Source organism: Saccopteryx bilineata, chromosome 1, assembly GCF_036850765.1.
Source record: "Saccopteryx bilineata isolate mSacBil1 chromosome 1, mSacBil1_pri_phased_curated, whole genome shotgun sequence".
NCBI classification, from domain to species: Eukaryota; Metazoa; Chordata; class Mammalia; order Chiroptera; family Emballonuridae; genus Saccopteryx; species Saccopteryx bilineata.
The window spans coordinates 223,978,183-223,994,119 of NC_089490.1; the positions used below are offsets into that span (position 1 = coordinate 223,978,183).

Consider the following 15,937-nt stretch of genomic DNA (forward strand, 5'->3'; position numbering starts at 1 on the left):
GCAGTGATTCCATGGGCACACATAAGTTTACTGATCTATACAAAGAGAGAACAAAAGTGTTTCAGGAAAACTAACACGGGACTCTTGGTTTGGGGATGGGGGAACAAAGACTATTCCTAATGGTCATCTAAAAAGTTGGAAGGTAAGAAGCTGCCTACAGGTACACTGGCACGAGGAAGGCCAAAGAGTGATCTGGTAGATGGAAACAGGCTTTCTCCAGTGGTTGGGGCAATGTGTGAACTTTGGGTTTATATATGGACCCCATGAAAGAAAACTGAACTTGGGTCATCATGAAAGCGACCATCCCTGCTCACCTCAGGGGTACAGTAACTCCAAAGAGAGAAAATGGCTTCCATTGGCAAATGGCCAGAGAGAGAAAGCGTCACCTACATCCTGGAACATCAGGTGAAATGTACCGGTTACAAGACAGGAGCATATGAGAAACCCATTCTGCATGTTGGATACTGGAATACTAGCTCTCTCCCTTCAATAAAAAAAGCTAATGCTTGGGTATCCAATACATGAAGTCTTGGCCACATAAAATTTTGACCTTCTCCTCCTACATGTGCCCAACGCTGCAAAGTTCTGCAATAGCAGCTAGCAAATGGAAGAGGAAGAAAAGATAACAAATAACCATACCCAACCTTCTCCTCAATGCTACCTCTTAAGCATAATTCAGGCCCAAGTGTGGAGAAGGAAAATATCTTAACATTTGAGGGACTAAAGCTTTATAAGAAGACTGGACTAGGTTTATTTTGTTTTTTTTAATTAATTTATTTTTAATTGATTTTAATGCGGTGACATTGATAAATCAGGGTACATATGTTCAGAGAAAACATCTCCAGATTATTTTGACATTTGATTAAGTTGCATATCCCTCATGCAAAGTCAAATTGTCTTCCATCACCTTCTATCTGGTTATCTTTCTGCCCCTCCCCTGTCCCCACCCCCTCTTTCTCCTTCCTCGCCCCCTCCATCCCCCATTACCATCACATTCTTGTCCATGTCTCTGAGTCTCATTTTTATATCCCATCTATGTATGGATTCATATAGTTCTTAGGTTTTTTCTGATTTACTTATTTCAGTCCATATAATGTTATTGAGGTCCATACATGTTATTGTAAATGATCCAATATCATGATTTCTTATGGCTGAGTAGTATTCCATAGTGTATGTATATATATATTATATATATAATATATATATAATATATATATATACACACACACACAAAAGGTTTTTAATCTACTCATCCACTGACAGACACTTGGACTGTTTCCAGATCTTCACTATTGTGAACAATGCTGCCATAAACATGGGGGTGCATTTCTCCTTTTGGAACAGTTCTATGGTGGTTCTAGGGTATATTCCTAAAAGTGGAATAGCTGGGTCAAAAGGCATTTCGATTTTTAATTCTTTGAGGAATCTCCATACTGTTTTCCACAGTGGCTGCACCAGTCTGCATACCCACCAGCAGTGCAGGAGGGTTCCCTTTTCTCCACATCCTCGCCAGCACTTATTCTGTGTTGCTTTGTTGATGAGCCACATTCTGACTGGTGTGAGGTGATATCTCATTGTGGTTTTAATTTGCATTTCTCTAATGATTAGTGATGTTGAGCATTTTTTCATATGCCTATTGGCCATCTGTATGTCCTCTTTGGAGAAGTGTTTATTCATTTCTTTTCCCCATTTATTGATTGGATTGTCTTCATGGTGTTGAGATTGACTAGTTCTTTATAAATTTTGGTTATTAACCCCTTATCAGACGTATTGTCAAATATATTCTCCCATTGTGTAGTTTGTCTTTTTATTCTGTTCTTATTGTCTTTAGCTGTGCAAAAGCTTTTTAGTTTGATATAGTCCCATTTGTTTATCCTGTCTTTTATTTCACTTGCCCGTGGAGATAAATGAGCAAATACATTGCTGCGAGAGATGTTGGAGAGCTTACTGCCTATGTTTTCTTCTAAGATGCTTATGGTTTAACGGCTTACATTTAAGTCTTTTATCCATTTTGAGTTTATTTTTGTGAATGGTGTAAGTTGGTGGTTTAGTTTTATTTTTTTGAAGGTAGCTGTCCAATTTACCCAACACCACTTATTAAAGAGGCTGTCTTTACTCCATTGTATGCCCTTACCTACTTTGTCAAATATCAATTGTCTCTGGGTTCTCTGTTCTGTTCCATTGATCTATATGCCTGTTCTTATGCCAGTACCAGGCTGTTTTGAGCACAATGGCCTTGTAGTATAACTTGATATCAGGAAGTGTGATATCTACCATTTTATTCTTCTTTTTTAAGATTGCTGAGGCTATTCATGTTCTTTTTTGGTTCCATATAAATTTTTGAAATATGTGATCTATATCTTTAAAGTATTGGTATTTTAATTGATACTGCATTGAATTTATAAATTGCTTTGGGTAATATAGACATTTTAATGATGTTTATTCTTCCTAATTATGAGCACGGTATATGCTTCCACTTGTTTGTATCTTCCTTGATTTCTTTTATCAATGTTTTATAATTTTCCAAGTACAAGTCTTTAGTCTCCTTTGTTAAATTTACTCCTAGGTACTTAATTTTTTTGGTTATAATAGTGAAGGAGATTGTTTCCTTAATTTCTCTTTCTGACTGTTCATTATTGGTGTACAAAAATGCCTCTGAGCCCTGGCCGGTTGGCTCAGCGGTAGAGCGTCGGCCTAGCGTGGGAGGACCCGGTTCGATTCCCGGCCAGGGCACACAGGAGAAGAGCCCATTTGCTTCTCCACCCCTCTGCCACGCTTTCCTCTCTGTCTCTCTCTTCCCCTTCTGCAGCTGAGGCTCCATTGGAGCAAAGATGGCCCGGGCGCTGGGGATGGCTCCTTGGCCTCTGCCCCAGGTGCTAGAGTGGCTCTGGTCGCAGCAAAGCCACCCCCCGGAGGGGCAGAGCATCGCCCCCTTGTGGGCAGAGCGTCGCCCCATGGTGGGCGTGCCGGGTGGATCCCGGCCGGGCACATGCGGGAGTCTGTCTGACTGTCTCTCCCTGTTTCCAGCTTCAGAAAAATGAAAAAAAAAATGCCTCTGATTTCTGAGTATTAATTTTATATCCTGCCACTTTCCTGAATTCATTTATCAGGTCCAGTAGTTTTTTGACTGAGACTTTAGGGTTTTCTATATACAATATCATATCATCTGCAAATAATGATAGTTTTACTTCTTCTTTTCCAACTTGAATGCGTTTTATTTCTTCTTCATGTCTGATTGCTATGGCTAGGACTGCCAGAACTATGTTGAATAAGAGTGGTGAAAGGGGGCACCCCTGCCTTGTTCCTGATCTTAAGGGGATTGCTTTTAATTTTTTCCCATTGAGTGTGATGTTGGCTATGGGTTTGTCATAGATGGCTTTTATCATGTTGAGGTATGTTCCCTGTATTCCCACTTTGCTGAGAGTTTTGCTCATGAATGGGTGCTGGATTTTATCAAATGCTTTTTCTGCATCTATTGAAGTTATCATGTGGTTTTTCTCCTTCCTTTTGTTTATGTGATGAATCATATTGATTGATTTGCGAATATTGTACCAGCCTTACCTCCCCAGAATAAATCCCACTTGATCATGGTGTATGACTTTTTTTCCATATATTGTTGGATCCTGTTTGCTAATATTTTGTTGAGGATTTTAGCATCTATATTCATCAGTGATATTGACCTATAATTTTCTTTCTTTGTGTTGTCTTTGCCTGGTTTTAGAATCAGAATATTGCTCACCTCATAAAAGGAGCTTGGAAGTCTTCCTCTTGAAATTTTTGAAATAGCTTGAGAAGGATAAGAGTTAGTTCTTCTTTGAATATTTGGTAGAATTCACTTGTGAAGCCATCAGGCCCAGGACTTTTCTTTGTTGGGAGTTTTTTGATAACTGTTTCGATCTCATTTGGTGTAATCGGTCTCTCTAGGTTTTCTGATTTTTCCAGCTTGATTTTTGGAAGATTATATGTTTCAAGGAATTTGTCCATTTCATCTAGGTTATCTAGTTTTTTGGCATACAGTTCTTCATAGTATTTTCTTACAATATTTTGTATTTCTATTGTGTCGGTTGTTATTTCTCCACTCTCATTTCTAATTTAATTTATTTGAGTCCTCTCTCTTTTTTTCTTGGTGAGTCTAGTTAAGGGTTCATTGATCTTGTTTACCTTTTCAAAGAACCAGCTCCTAGTTTCATTGATCCTCTGTATTGTTTCTTTAGCCTCTATGTCATTTATTTCTGCTCTGATCTTTATTATTTCCTTCCTCTACAACATTTGGGCTTTACTTGCTGTTCTTTTTCTTGTTCTTTTAGATGCAGGGTTAGGTTGTTTATTTTAGCTTTTTCTAGCTTCTTAAAGTGTGCCTGTAGTGCTATGAACTTCCCTCTCAGTACTGCTTTTGCTGTGTCCCATAAATTTTGAGTTGTTATATGCTCATTATCATTCGTTTCTAGGAATTTTTTATTTCTTCTTTGATCTCATTCTTAATCCATTCGTTATTTAACAACCTGCTATTTAGTTTCCATGTGTTTGAGAATTTTTGAGTTTTTCTGTTGTGGTTTATTTGTAGTTTCATGTCATTGTGCTCAGAGAAAGTGCTTGATATGATTTCAATCTTCTTAAATTTGTTGAGACCACTTTTGTGCCCTAACATGTGGTGTATCCTAGAGAATGTACCATGAGCACTTGAAAAGAATGTATATTCTGCTGCTTTAGGGTAAAAGGTTCTGAAGATATCTATTAAATCGAGTTGATCTAGTATGTCCTTTAAGTCTGCTGTTTCTTTGTTAATTTTCTTTCTTGAGGATCTATCTAGTGATGTTAGTGGGGTATTGAAATCTCCTACTGTTATAGTGTTGCTGTTGATCTCACCCTTTATATCCATCAAAGTCTGCTTTATATACTTACGTGCTCCTATATTCGGTGCATAGATATTTATAATGGTTATATCTTCCTGTTGGATTGCTCCCTTTATCATTATGTAGTGGCCTTCTTTATCTCTTACTATATCCTTTGTTTTAAAGTTTATTTTGTCTGATGTAAGTATTGCTACTCCAGCTTTTTTTTCATTTCCATTTGCATGAAATGTTTTTTTCCATCCTTTTACCTTCAGTCTATGTGCATCTTTTGTTTTAAGGTGTGTCTCTTGTAGACAGCATATGTACGGGTCCTGTTTTCTTATCCATGCAGCTACCCTATGTCTTTTTTTTCTTTTCTTTTCTTTTCTTTTATTTGCTGATTTTTAGAGAGAGAGGAGAGAGAGAGAGAGAGAGATAGGAGAAGAGGGAGGAGCAGGAAGCATCAACTCCCATATGTGCCTTGACCAGGCAAGCCCAAGGTTTCGAACTGGCAACCTCAGTGTTCTAGTTCGATGCTTTATCCCACTGTGCCACCACAGGTCAGGCTACCCTATGTTTTTTGATTAGATCATTTAATCCATTTACATTTAAGGTTATTATTGATATGTAGTTGTTTATTACCATTTTATTCTTTAAAGCTGTATTCCTCTTTTGCTAAATTCTTTTCCCACTTTGGTCTGTTTACTACAGGCCCCTTAACATTTCCTGCAGCATTGGTTTGGTTGTAATGATTCCTTGAGGGTTTTTTTTGTCTGGGAAGCTTTTTATTTCTCCTTCAATTTTAAATGATAGCCTTGCTGGATAAAGTAATCTTGGTTGTAGGTTCTTGTTCTGCATTACTTTGAATATTCTTGCCATTCCCTTCTGGCCTCAAGTGTTTCTGTTGAGAAGTCTGATGTCATCCTTATGGGGGCTCCTTTGTAGGTGATAGCCTTTTTTTCTCTAGCAACTTTTAATATTTTCTCTTTATCAATTAGCTTTGGTATTTTAATTATGATGTGTCTTGGTGTAGGTTTCTTTGGGTTTCTCTTTAATGGAGTTCTCTGTGCTTCTTGAACTTGTTAAAGTTTCTCCTGCAGTAATTTAGGGAAGTTTTCAGCTATGATATGATTGAACAAAGTCTCTATTCTTTGTTCTTTCTCTTCTTCTTCAGGAACCCCTATGATGTGGATGTTATTTCTCTTCATGTTGTCACAGAGCTCTCTAGGAGTTTCCTCAGACTTTTTTAGTCTCTTTTCTTTTTTCTTCTCTGCTTTCATGCTTTCATTCTACTTGTCCTCCAACTCGCTGATTCAATCCTCAGCTCCATCCATCCTGTTTTTAATTCCTTCCATTGTGGTCTTCATTTCTGATATTGTATTTGTCATCTCCAACTGATTCTTTTTTAATATTTCAATATCCTTTTTTATACTTGCTATTTCTTTATTTAGGTGTTTATAATGACCATCCATTGTTGTTCTAAGATCCCTAAGCATCCTTACAATCATTATTTTGAACTCTGCATCTGGAAGTTTGATTATTTCCATATCACTCAGTTCATTTCCTGGAGGTTTCTCTTGTGGTTTCATTTGGATTGCACCTCTCTGTCTTCTCATTGTGTCTGTGTGTTTGAGTGTTTTGTTTGTAGAGCCAGTTGAGTCTAGGCTTGGTGTTGTCTGCCTCCAGTTTTCAATTGTGTTATTTCTAGATCTTCTTGGGTTGGAATCAGCTATTATTTGTAATCCACTTTCAGATTTGGGCCACTTTGAAGTCTTGATTGGTTTGTTTACTTAACAGGTGATAGTCTTGTTTACTGATCTCAGCAGGGGGCTTATTTGAAACTATATCCAGGAATGTAGTGGGTGTAACCTGAGACTCTGAAGGCCTCTTCTACCAGTACTCTCTCTGGGGACAGGGTGTTTTCTCAGTTTCATTAGGGGGAGGTGTATCTCAGGTCTCCATGGAGACCTGAATTACTGCCCCTCCTCAATACTTCTTGTTTTCAGCTGTGTCTTGTTGCACTGATTGGAGCTGGAGAGATATCTGGAGATCTGCGGCCCAGAAGCACTTTAGTCTTTTGTTTTGTGGAAGGATCAGCCCCTCCCCCAGCTATGGCCGCCTCCAGCACTGTGTGAATCAGCTTCTCAGGTCGTCCCCTGCATTCCTCTGCCCCTCACCGTCTGTCTCTCTCTCCCCTTTCTTTTTGGAAGACAAGCCGGCCCTTTCAACACATTTCATTTCCTGGTTGCCAGGCAAGTGGCTGTGAGCAGTATTTTCTGCTCTTTTCCTTGGAGTGAGAGTTCTTCTGGGCTCTCAGCCTTACTCCACCCCATTCCTGTAAGCAGGGGAGATTCGGGTGCTCCCTAGCAGGTTTGTTGTGGCTTCTTCTTTGGTCCTTGGTTTTCTTTTTTTTCCTTTTTTTTTTCTTTTTTTGTATTTTTCTGAAGCTGGAAATGGGGAAAGACAGTCAGGCAGACTTCCGCATGTGCCCGACCGGGATCCACCTGGCACGCCCACTAGGGGGCGATGCTCTGCCCACTGGGGGGGAGGGGTTCTGCCCCTCTGGGGTGTCGCTCTGTTGCGACCAGAGCCACTCTAGCACCTGGGGCAGAGGCCAAGGAGCCATCCCCAGCACCTAGGCCATCTTTGCTCCAATGGAGCCTCTCTGCGGGAGGAGAAGAGAGAGACAGAGAGGAAGGAGAGGGGGAGGGGTGGAGAAGCAGATGGGCGCTTCTCCTGTGTGCCCTGGCTGGGAATCGAACCCGGGACTTCTGCACGCCAGGCCAACGCTCTATCACTGAGCCAACCGGCCAGGGCTGGTCCTTGGTTTTTGAGAGCTGTTCTTGTAGTCCAGAGTTGGTTTTTACGCTGATTGTTCCTAAATTAATTTGTAATCCAGTTCGGTGATGTGAGCTGGGTGTCTGTGCATCTGCCTACTCTGCTGCCATCTTCTTCTGGACTAGGTTTTTTTTATTACCTGGAAATATTCTGCCCAATATTTTGTCCAAGGACAGGAAAGAACAATTCCACAGAAAATGTGTCTAAAGGAATAATGATGAGATAGAATAAAATTCCGATTTTACTCTGTAAAATACAATAAATGAGTTACACTAATACATATCAGCCTCACTAAGTCAAGATGGGAGAAAATCTGTAGTAGGAGAAATAAAAATGTCAATTCAATATGGCAGTGCCTAGTGGCAGTGTGAACTGTGAGTTCTCCAGTTCCAGGAATTAGTAAGTTGATGAGGATGACTGCTGATAGAATAGTACGTAAATTAAACAGTGAGGTTCCAACATCTTCCTTTGCAGTGAATGTCGATGCCAACCAAACCTGTAAACAACTTTTTCAGTTTGATGGAGGCTCATACCACTTGAGACAGAGTCATAAAAAAATTGTATAGGTCAGCCTTCATCAGTAGTAAACTGCCTCTGAGATGAGAGAGGAAAGAATTTGGACAATTTAACATTATTAAAACAATTTATAAAAGCATAGACAAAGTTGAAATGGATGCAGTCAGAACTGAATGTTGAAGAAGTGATAAGTTACTGGTGGTGGAAGGTGTTTAAAAAATGCTGCTGAATTCACTTCCAACCTCCAAAGAATGGATAAAAAGACACTTAAAAAATAAAAATAAAAAGGGGTCATCTCACAAGAGCTAAGCATGACAGACATCAACAAGGCAGCTTCCTAGGATGATTTCTGAGCTAACAGCCCAAGACTTTCTGTTGATTTCAGCCCCACTTAACAAAGCCTTCAAATATAAATAATTCTGACAATTATAGAGAAATCAACTGCTATTTTATACTGACTCTGTTTTTAAAAAATGTTGTGTAACTATTAAAATAATTTCCTGACTCAAAAAAAAAAAAAGAATAAAAAATGTCATAGGGTCTCGAGTCACTGTTAACAGAAGAGTTCCACAAAACACTGTCCTGAAAAGATACCTGCACTTCTACACTGCTCACAAAAAGTAGGGGATCAAGGAACACACAGATACTCAAATACTTTCAGCCTTTTATATAGTGCATTTTCACCAATGAAATAAAAGTTTGGTTTGCATCTCATTTGCATAATCAACTTTCTTTGACTTGTCGTTTGCTTTACTGATGTTCTTGTTTAATTTTTAAAAGTCAAATGCTTTTTTTATTATTTCATATTCATTTTGAAATATCCCCTAATATTTGTGAGCAATATATATTTATTGCAGTATTTATTTTATTATTTTGTGACAGAGACAGAGAGAGGAACAGATAGGGACAGACAGACAAGAAGGGAGAGAGATGAGAAGCATCAATTCTTTGTTGCGGCATCTCAGTTGTTCATTGATTACTTTCTCATATGTGCCTTGACCAGGGGGCTTCAGCAGACTGACTGACCCCTTGCTCAAGCCAGCAACCTTGGGCTCAAGCTGGTGAGCCTTACTCAACCGAATGAGCCCGTGCTCAAGCTGGAGACCTCGGGGTTTCGAACCTGGGTCCTCCGCATCCCAGTCCACTGCGCCACTGCCTGGTCAGGCTGCAGCATTATTTATAATAGCCAAGACATGAAAGCAACGTTCGTCCACCAGTGGATGAAGGGATAAATAAGATGTGGTACATATACACATGGAATATTATTCAGCCATAATAAAAAAGAAAATCTCTCCATTTCAACAACATGGATAGACCTTGAAGACATCATCTAGAAAACCTTTGCTTTGAATCTTAACTTTGCCACTAGTAGCTATGCAGTCTTAAGCAAATTGCTTTGTCTCTTTGAGTTTATTTCTTTGTAAAATGAGTCTATCTAATGGTACTCTAAGTAAACTAAGTACCTGGATGAAAATCCCTAACTTTGCTGGGCACTTGGCAAACACTCAATGAAATTAAGTTCCTTCTCTCTTTCTTCCACACAAAGGTAGGTGAAATCATATCATTAATGCTTATCTAGCTATATCCTGTCTCACTCCAAACAATATCCTAAATTATAAGAGATACTCACTAACTTTAGAAATAGTAAGAGCCCTGGCCAGATAGTTCAGTTGGTTAAAGCATCCACCCAAGGCGTAGAGGTTACTGATTCAATCCTTGGTCAGGGCACATGCTGGAACAGATTGATCTTCCTGTCTTTCTCCCTCTCCCCCTTACTTTCTTGCTAAAATAAACCAATAAAAAAAGAAAAGAAATAATAACATAGTTTCCTATATCAACTTCCTAACATTCTCAGCTTCCTGAAGGAGTCAGCCTATATCAGGTGAACATTACATGCACTTTGATCAAAAATCCTCAATTCAAATCCCAGCTTGGCTACTTACAACTGTGTAAACATTTATAAGTAGCTTACCCTTTCTGAGTTTCCCTTTCCTCATCTCACAGGAATAGCTGCTATAAGGATCAACCAAGATAATTCATGTAAAGCATTTGCTATACTGGCTGGTGCAGAGCAAATGCTCAATTAGTATTATTTTCAGTAAGTGTTAATGGTGAAAAAAAGTTAACTGCTTATTATTGTTACTTATTATTGTCAATACTTATTATTGGTTATTATTATCATTATTGCTGTTGTCTTGGGAACTACTATCAAAATGGCAACAAAGCTGCTTGACCAGGCGGTGATGCAGTGGATAGAGCGTCGAACTGAGACGCGGAGGACCCAGGTTCAAACTGCGAGGTCGCCAGCTTGAATGCAGGCTCATCTGGTTTGAACAAGGATCACCAGCTTGAGCCCAAGGTCGCTGGCTTGAGTAAGGGGTCACTCAGTCTGCTGTAGCCCCCCAGTTAAGGCACATATGAGAAAACAATCAATGAACAACTAAGGTGCTGCAACGAAGAATTGATGCTTCTCATCTCTCTCCCTTCCTGCCTGTCTTTATATGTTCCTCTCTGTGTCTCTGTCACAAAAAAAAACAAACAAAAAAACAGTACAAAGCTGGTAGGAGGACAGTGAGATTGCAGTGACCAGCTCTAGGAATTTTGTATCAAGCAGCCTAAATCAGGCATATAGAAAAATCATTACTGCTGTTATGTAAATGTCTCTATTCTCTCCCTTGTTGACAAAAAAAATATCTTGATTAAGATTATATATAATTTGATCATGACCATAGAGATGTAGAAGGAGCCTTAATATATTGTACTTAATTAATCTTTAATATTATTTTTCTAATTTGCAGTTTCTGTAACCTAACAGCTATATTTGCAATAGAGACCTATGGACTAATTCCCAGGTAATGACTGTGCCTAATCGGGCTTTAAAGAGAGAAATTGTAAAAGACACAAGTGGCAGCTAAAAAGGAAAAGCCCCTCTCCCATTTTCCTGGGACCCTATTATCTCTGCCTTACATGTGATGTCCTAGAAAGTATATGTATCCATTATACCAGGGAGACAGCAGGAGAGGATTCCTGGGAATTGTTAGTGCAGCTGGGGTCCCCTTTCGTTCCATCCCCCTCAACAGCCACTGTCTTCTCATCAAACTTGTCTTTCAACTCCACCTAAGGGGCAGTGGTACTGAGAAGGGACAGTGGTTGTACCCACACTGACCCTGAGTTAGCTCTAGACAATGGCCATCATCCCACTACATTCAGGAAACTGGTTTAAAAGCATTTCTCTTGACTCCATGCCAGTTTCTTTGGAGAATGAAGTAAAAAGTCTTCTTAATGTTGAGATTGCAAATGACTTTGCTTCTCTGTCCTGGGCCTGGTTTTGTTTTTGCTTTTTTGTAAAACATTAAACAAACATGTAAGACAAACCATTATTTATGCCCTACTTTAAATATTACTGACACCTCAATCTGCTGTGATAATGTTAATGGTGCGAATAATCTGCAAATCAGATAGGCTATGTGTTGTTTCTAAGTAACTTTGGGAAATAAGTATAGCCTTTTTTGTAGCGATTGCTCTTCTTATAGTGGTGATTCTGTTTATTTTCCTGCCTGGTCAGCCTCAAACACTAAAAGGTAAACACTTTGAGGGTAGATAAGATGTCTTATTAATCTTCGTTCTCTGTCAGTGGAATATTACCTAGCTATTCAGGAATTGTTTGACTAAATAAATTAACAACCAAAGTGAACAATAATTTCTAATGACTTTTTTTTTTTATTTCAGTCCAAATGGCTACCTAGTATTTTCTGTCCTCTTTCTCCTGATGCTACTGTTCTTCACTCTTCTAGTTTTGAGCTACTTCCATTATATGAGAATTTATAAACAATATATTTTTAACCCAATTCACAAAACTGAAAGAAAACAAAAGAATACTTAGAAAAGAAATCAAAGTTTCTTTACTATGGATGTATGTATGTAGGTGTGTGTGTAGTATACCTATATATTTATATTGAGAACAAATGTTTGAGCAAGAAATACTAAAAATAAAAGCTCATAGTAAGTATCACCAAATTCAAGATCTGAAAAATGTTCTTAATTTATCCAAAACAGAAATATTTTCATATATATTTGTTATAAAATTAATTCTTAATGTGTTTGCATTTATCTTAAAAGGTAGTCTATATATTCATATGGCTTTTAAAAAATATATATGTATATGTGTAAGTTTTAAACTAAATTTAGCTATTACAATCCTTCATAAATAAAAGAATAAAAGTAAATTTTTAAAATGTATAAATGTGTTAAATATTATTTTGCATAAAACTTTTCATATGAAACATCATACAACTGCAATTAATTTATCTATAAAAATAATGTATGTGGATTTAAATAATCTGTGAAATATATTTCAGAAGTTTTTCTAATGGCAGATTCACACATGAAATGTACAACTTATACTAAAAATAAAAAGGCAATGCTATAAATTTTAAGTTTAAAATTTTGAATGTAATGCTCAAAATAGGCTTCTTCATTTGTCTAGAATCTAGATAACAGCTTTTTAAACGATTAGTATTTGGAACACTCAAAGTTCAACTAGAAAGTAGAACCAATAGGAGATTGTGTGTGTGTGTGGTGTGTGTGTGTGTGTGTGTGTGTTATCATTGGTTGTCATGGCAAAACTCTTGCCTATCAATAGGTAAATGATCATATATTGGCCATACAGGTCAATCTGTATCAGGTATTTAAAAGATTTTCCACAAGGTTTTACTGAATGAGAAGAGTAAGCTACAGAGAAGTATTTACAGTACAATTCCATCATATAAACAAAGCAAAGCTCTGTGTAAATGACCCAGGACATTAGCTGCTTCCCTGTTAAATCCACTGCCATTTATGCACCAAAGTTACACACACCTCCAAGGCCACTGCCTGTCCTGAGTGTCAGTATGATAAAATATTTAGGCAGACTGGATTCTAGCTAGACATGAGTCACCTGAAGGCTTCCTTTTATAGCATGGCAGTTGAGGACACCTCTCTCTCTGGATCTGATGACTCTCTCGACCTTCCACAACTTCCAATTTCCTTTCATAGAAGGGCTTGCCCTAAGAAAACCCTTGCACATTTAATTGTATGTTGGCAACTGTTTCTCAGAGGACCTGAACTAACACAAGTGGTAACACCACAGACTAAGAAAAAGAAAATAAGCAGTCAGAGGAGAGTTGGGTCTGGCTCACTCAGCACCCAGCAGGCAGAGAGGACACCATCCTGAAGGATGTGTGCAGCACCATAGTTCCTTGCTCAAGGTGGTGGTGGTTCAGTAGCTGACGTTTTCACTGGTAGGGACATGGGGAAATGTCCTGGTGGAGGGGAATGCTATGGCAGAAGCAATGGTGCAAGCATTTGAAAAACATGGGGCTAACAAAGACAGCAAAGTTTGCTAGTTACTGCAAAGCTTTTACATACACATTTTTTAACTGAAACATAATTGACATGTAACATTGTGTAAGTGTAAGGTGAACATGTGTTGATTTGATTTATTTATATATTGCAATATGATTGGTACCATGGCATTAGCTAACACCTGTATTGCATCATATAATTCTTTTGTGATGGGAACAATTCAGATCTCATCTCTTAGCAACACTGAGCCTTATAACACAGTATTGTAGACTAGGATCACTATGCTGTGCACTGGATTTACAGAACTACCTCTCTGATGCCTTAGTTGTTCCTTTTTTGTCTTTTTTAGGCTTCTTATACCCAATTTACAGTTCTTTATATTAAATTTTGTCAGTATTACCTGTGGGGTTTCTGTCTCCTGACAGCCACCCCAAAGAAGTCTCCCTGTTATGCTCAACTCCTTGTTTCCTCCCATTTAAATTACAAATTAATTAATAAATATATGTTTTTTCTGCCTCCCATTGGTTTGTATGCTTCACAAGGGCAGGAGTCATGTCTGTTGTATCATGCTACCCTAAGAAACAGAGTAGCTGATACACAAATGGTACTCATTTAATACTTGTCCAATGGATGAATGATGAATAATTTCAGTTACTGGTGGATCAATACCTAAATTATATGAGCAATACAATTCATCACATCATCAGACAGTGAATTTCATTTTGTGCCTAATAAATTTAAAGCGACCATGGGCCATCCTGTGTGGTGAGCAGAACTTCAGCTCCTCAGAGATAGTCACATTCGGTTCCCCAGAACTTGTAAATATATTGCCTTATTTTATCTTACATGGGGTGGGGGGGAGACTGTACAGATATGATTAGGTAAGGAACTTAAAATGACATTACCCTGGATTATCCAGGTGGGCCCAATGCAATCACAAGTGTCCTTATAAAAGGGAGGCAGAGAGTAGAGACGATATGAAGATAAAAGCAGAGGTCTGGGCGATGTGGCCATGAGCCTAGGAATGTGAGCTGCCTCTGGAAACTGAAAAGACAAGGGAGGATATTCTAGCCTAGAGCCTCCAGAAGGAGCACAGTCCTTGATTTTAGCCCAAGGAGACCTATTTTGGACTTCTGGCCTCCAGAATTGTATTATAATTTGGGTTGTGTTTTTTAAATCACTGAGTTTGCAGTCAATTGTTACAGCAGCAATAAGAAACTAATACAGCTGGTAGAGAAGTTCAATAGGCTGCAGGTTATAGTGGCCTAGTGCTCAGGAGAGAAGAGATTGGAGATGGGGGCATCAGACCTTTCAGGATACATTGATACAGCTAAGAGGGTAGATGAGATCACAAGGAAAAGGGAGGGCACAGAGTAAGAAGTTACAGTAAGTGAACCAGTGGTTGGAGCCAAGCAGTTAACAGACGACTTTCCCTACACCAGCTGTCTTGAGTTAGGTAAAAAGGAAGGCCAGCTGAATACACCAAAAATATTTTTAAAACTTTGTCCACTGCCTGAGGACATTCAACTAATTGTCTTGCATACAGCACTTACTGTCACTCAACAGTGCCTCACAGTCCAACCTTATTTTCTTAGCATTTGTTCCCTTATTTTACACCTTTACACCTTCTCTTTTCAAATTCCTTCCACTCCAGCTCTCCCCTCTCTCTCTCTAATGAGCACCTGGTTTCTTAATCTTGATAAAATTAAATCAGAAAAGAACACCCTCATTTCAGAACTCCCAAATTTCTAACCTGTTTTCATTTATCACAATGTACACGCATCTACATTATATGCTGTCACTATGAATGAAACATCCCTCTTCTCCATTTGTGCTCTGGATGGGTCTCTTCCCCTTCTTACCTTGCCCTTGAAAATCTCACCCTTTCTTCTGCATCACCAATTTCTCTTTACATACAGTATATCTTAATAGTCTCATCTTCATAATGCCATTGGCCACACAGCCCTATCGCAATATTGTCCTAAGCTGTCATAGTCTCCATTTCTTCACCTTACTCACTCACTCCTCAAACCATTCCAGATGTTCTTTGGCTTCCACTACTTCGCTAAGACTGCTCATGTCAAGGCTACCAGTAGCCTCCATATTGCTAAATCTAACTTTTGGCTTCTCTGTTACCATGTTCTCCTATCATGCGGTACCTTTTGCTCTTCTTGACCTTTGAATGAAGGGTCCTAAAGCTTTATTTTTGGCCCCTTTCTCTTTTGTTTTTATCTACACTTTCCCTACATACCGCATTTCCCCATGTATAAGAATCACCTTTTTTTGAAAAATTTGGGGTCTAAAAACTGGGTGCATCTTATACAGTGGTTGTAAATTTTTTTTACTTGCACTTCCCGCTTTTTCGTGCTTGTTGAGGAGTTATATAAATTTTATGATGAATAAAACTT

General features: G+C 38.6%; 1 protein-coding gene and 1 pseudogene across 1 annotated transcript in view; both read left to right on the forward strand.

The window, feature by feature from the left end:
• The window catches only part of CATSPERE (catsper channel auxiliary subunit epsilon), a 91,865-nt gene extending 79,796 nt beyond the window's left edge, over positions 1–12,069 (forward strand). Inside the window, exons 21-22 of the mRNA XM_066252723.1 lie at positions 10,985–11,038; positions 11,916–12,069. Coding sequence (XP_066108820.1) covers positions 10,985–11,038; positions 11,916–12,069 — 208 coding nt within the window. The remainder of the gene's footprint in view (positions 1–10,984; positions 11,039–11,915) is intronic.
• On the forward strand, positions 8,017–8,445 carry LOC136321047 (protein MIX23-like; annotated as a pseudogene).
• Positions 12,070–15,937: the final 3,868 nt, after the last annotated feature.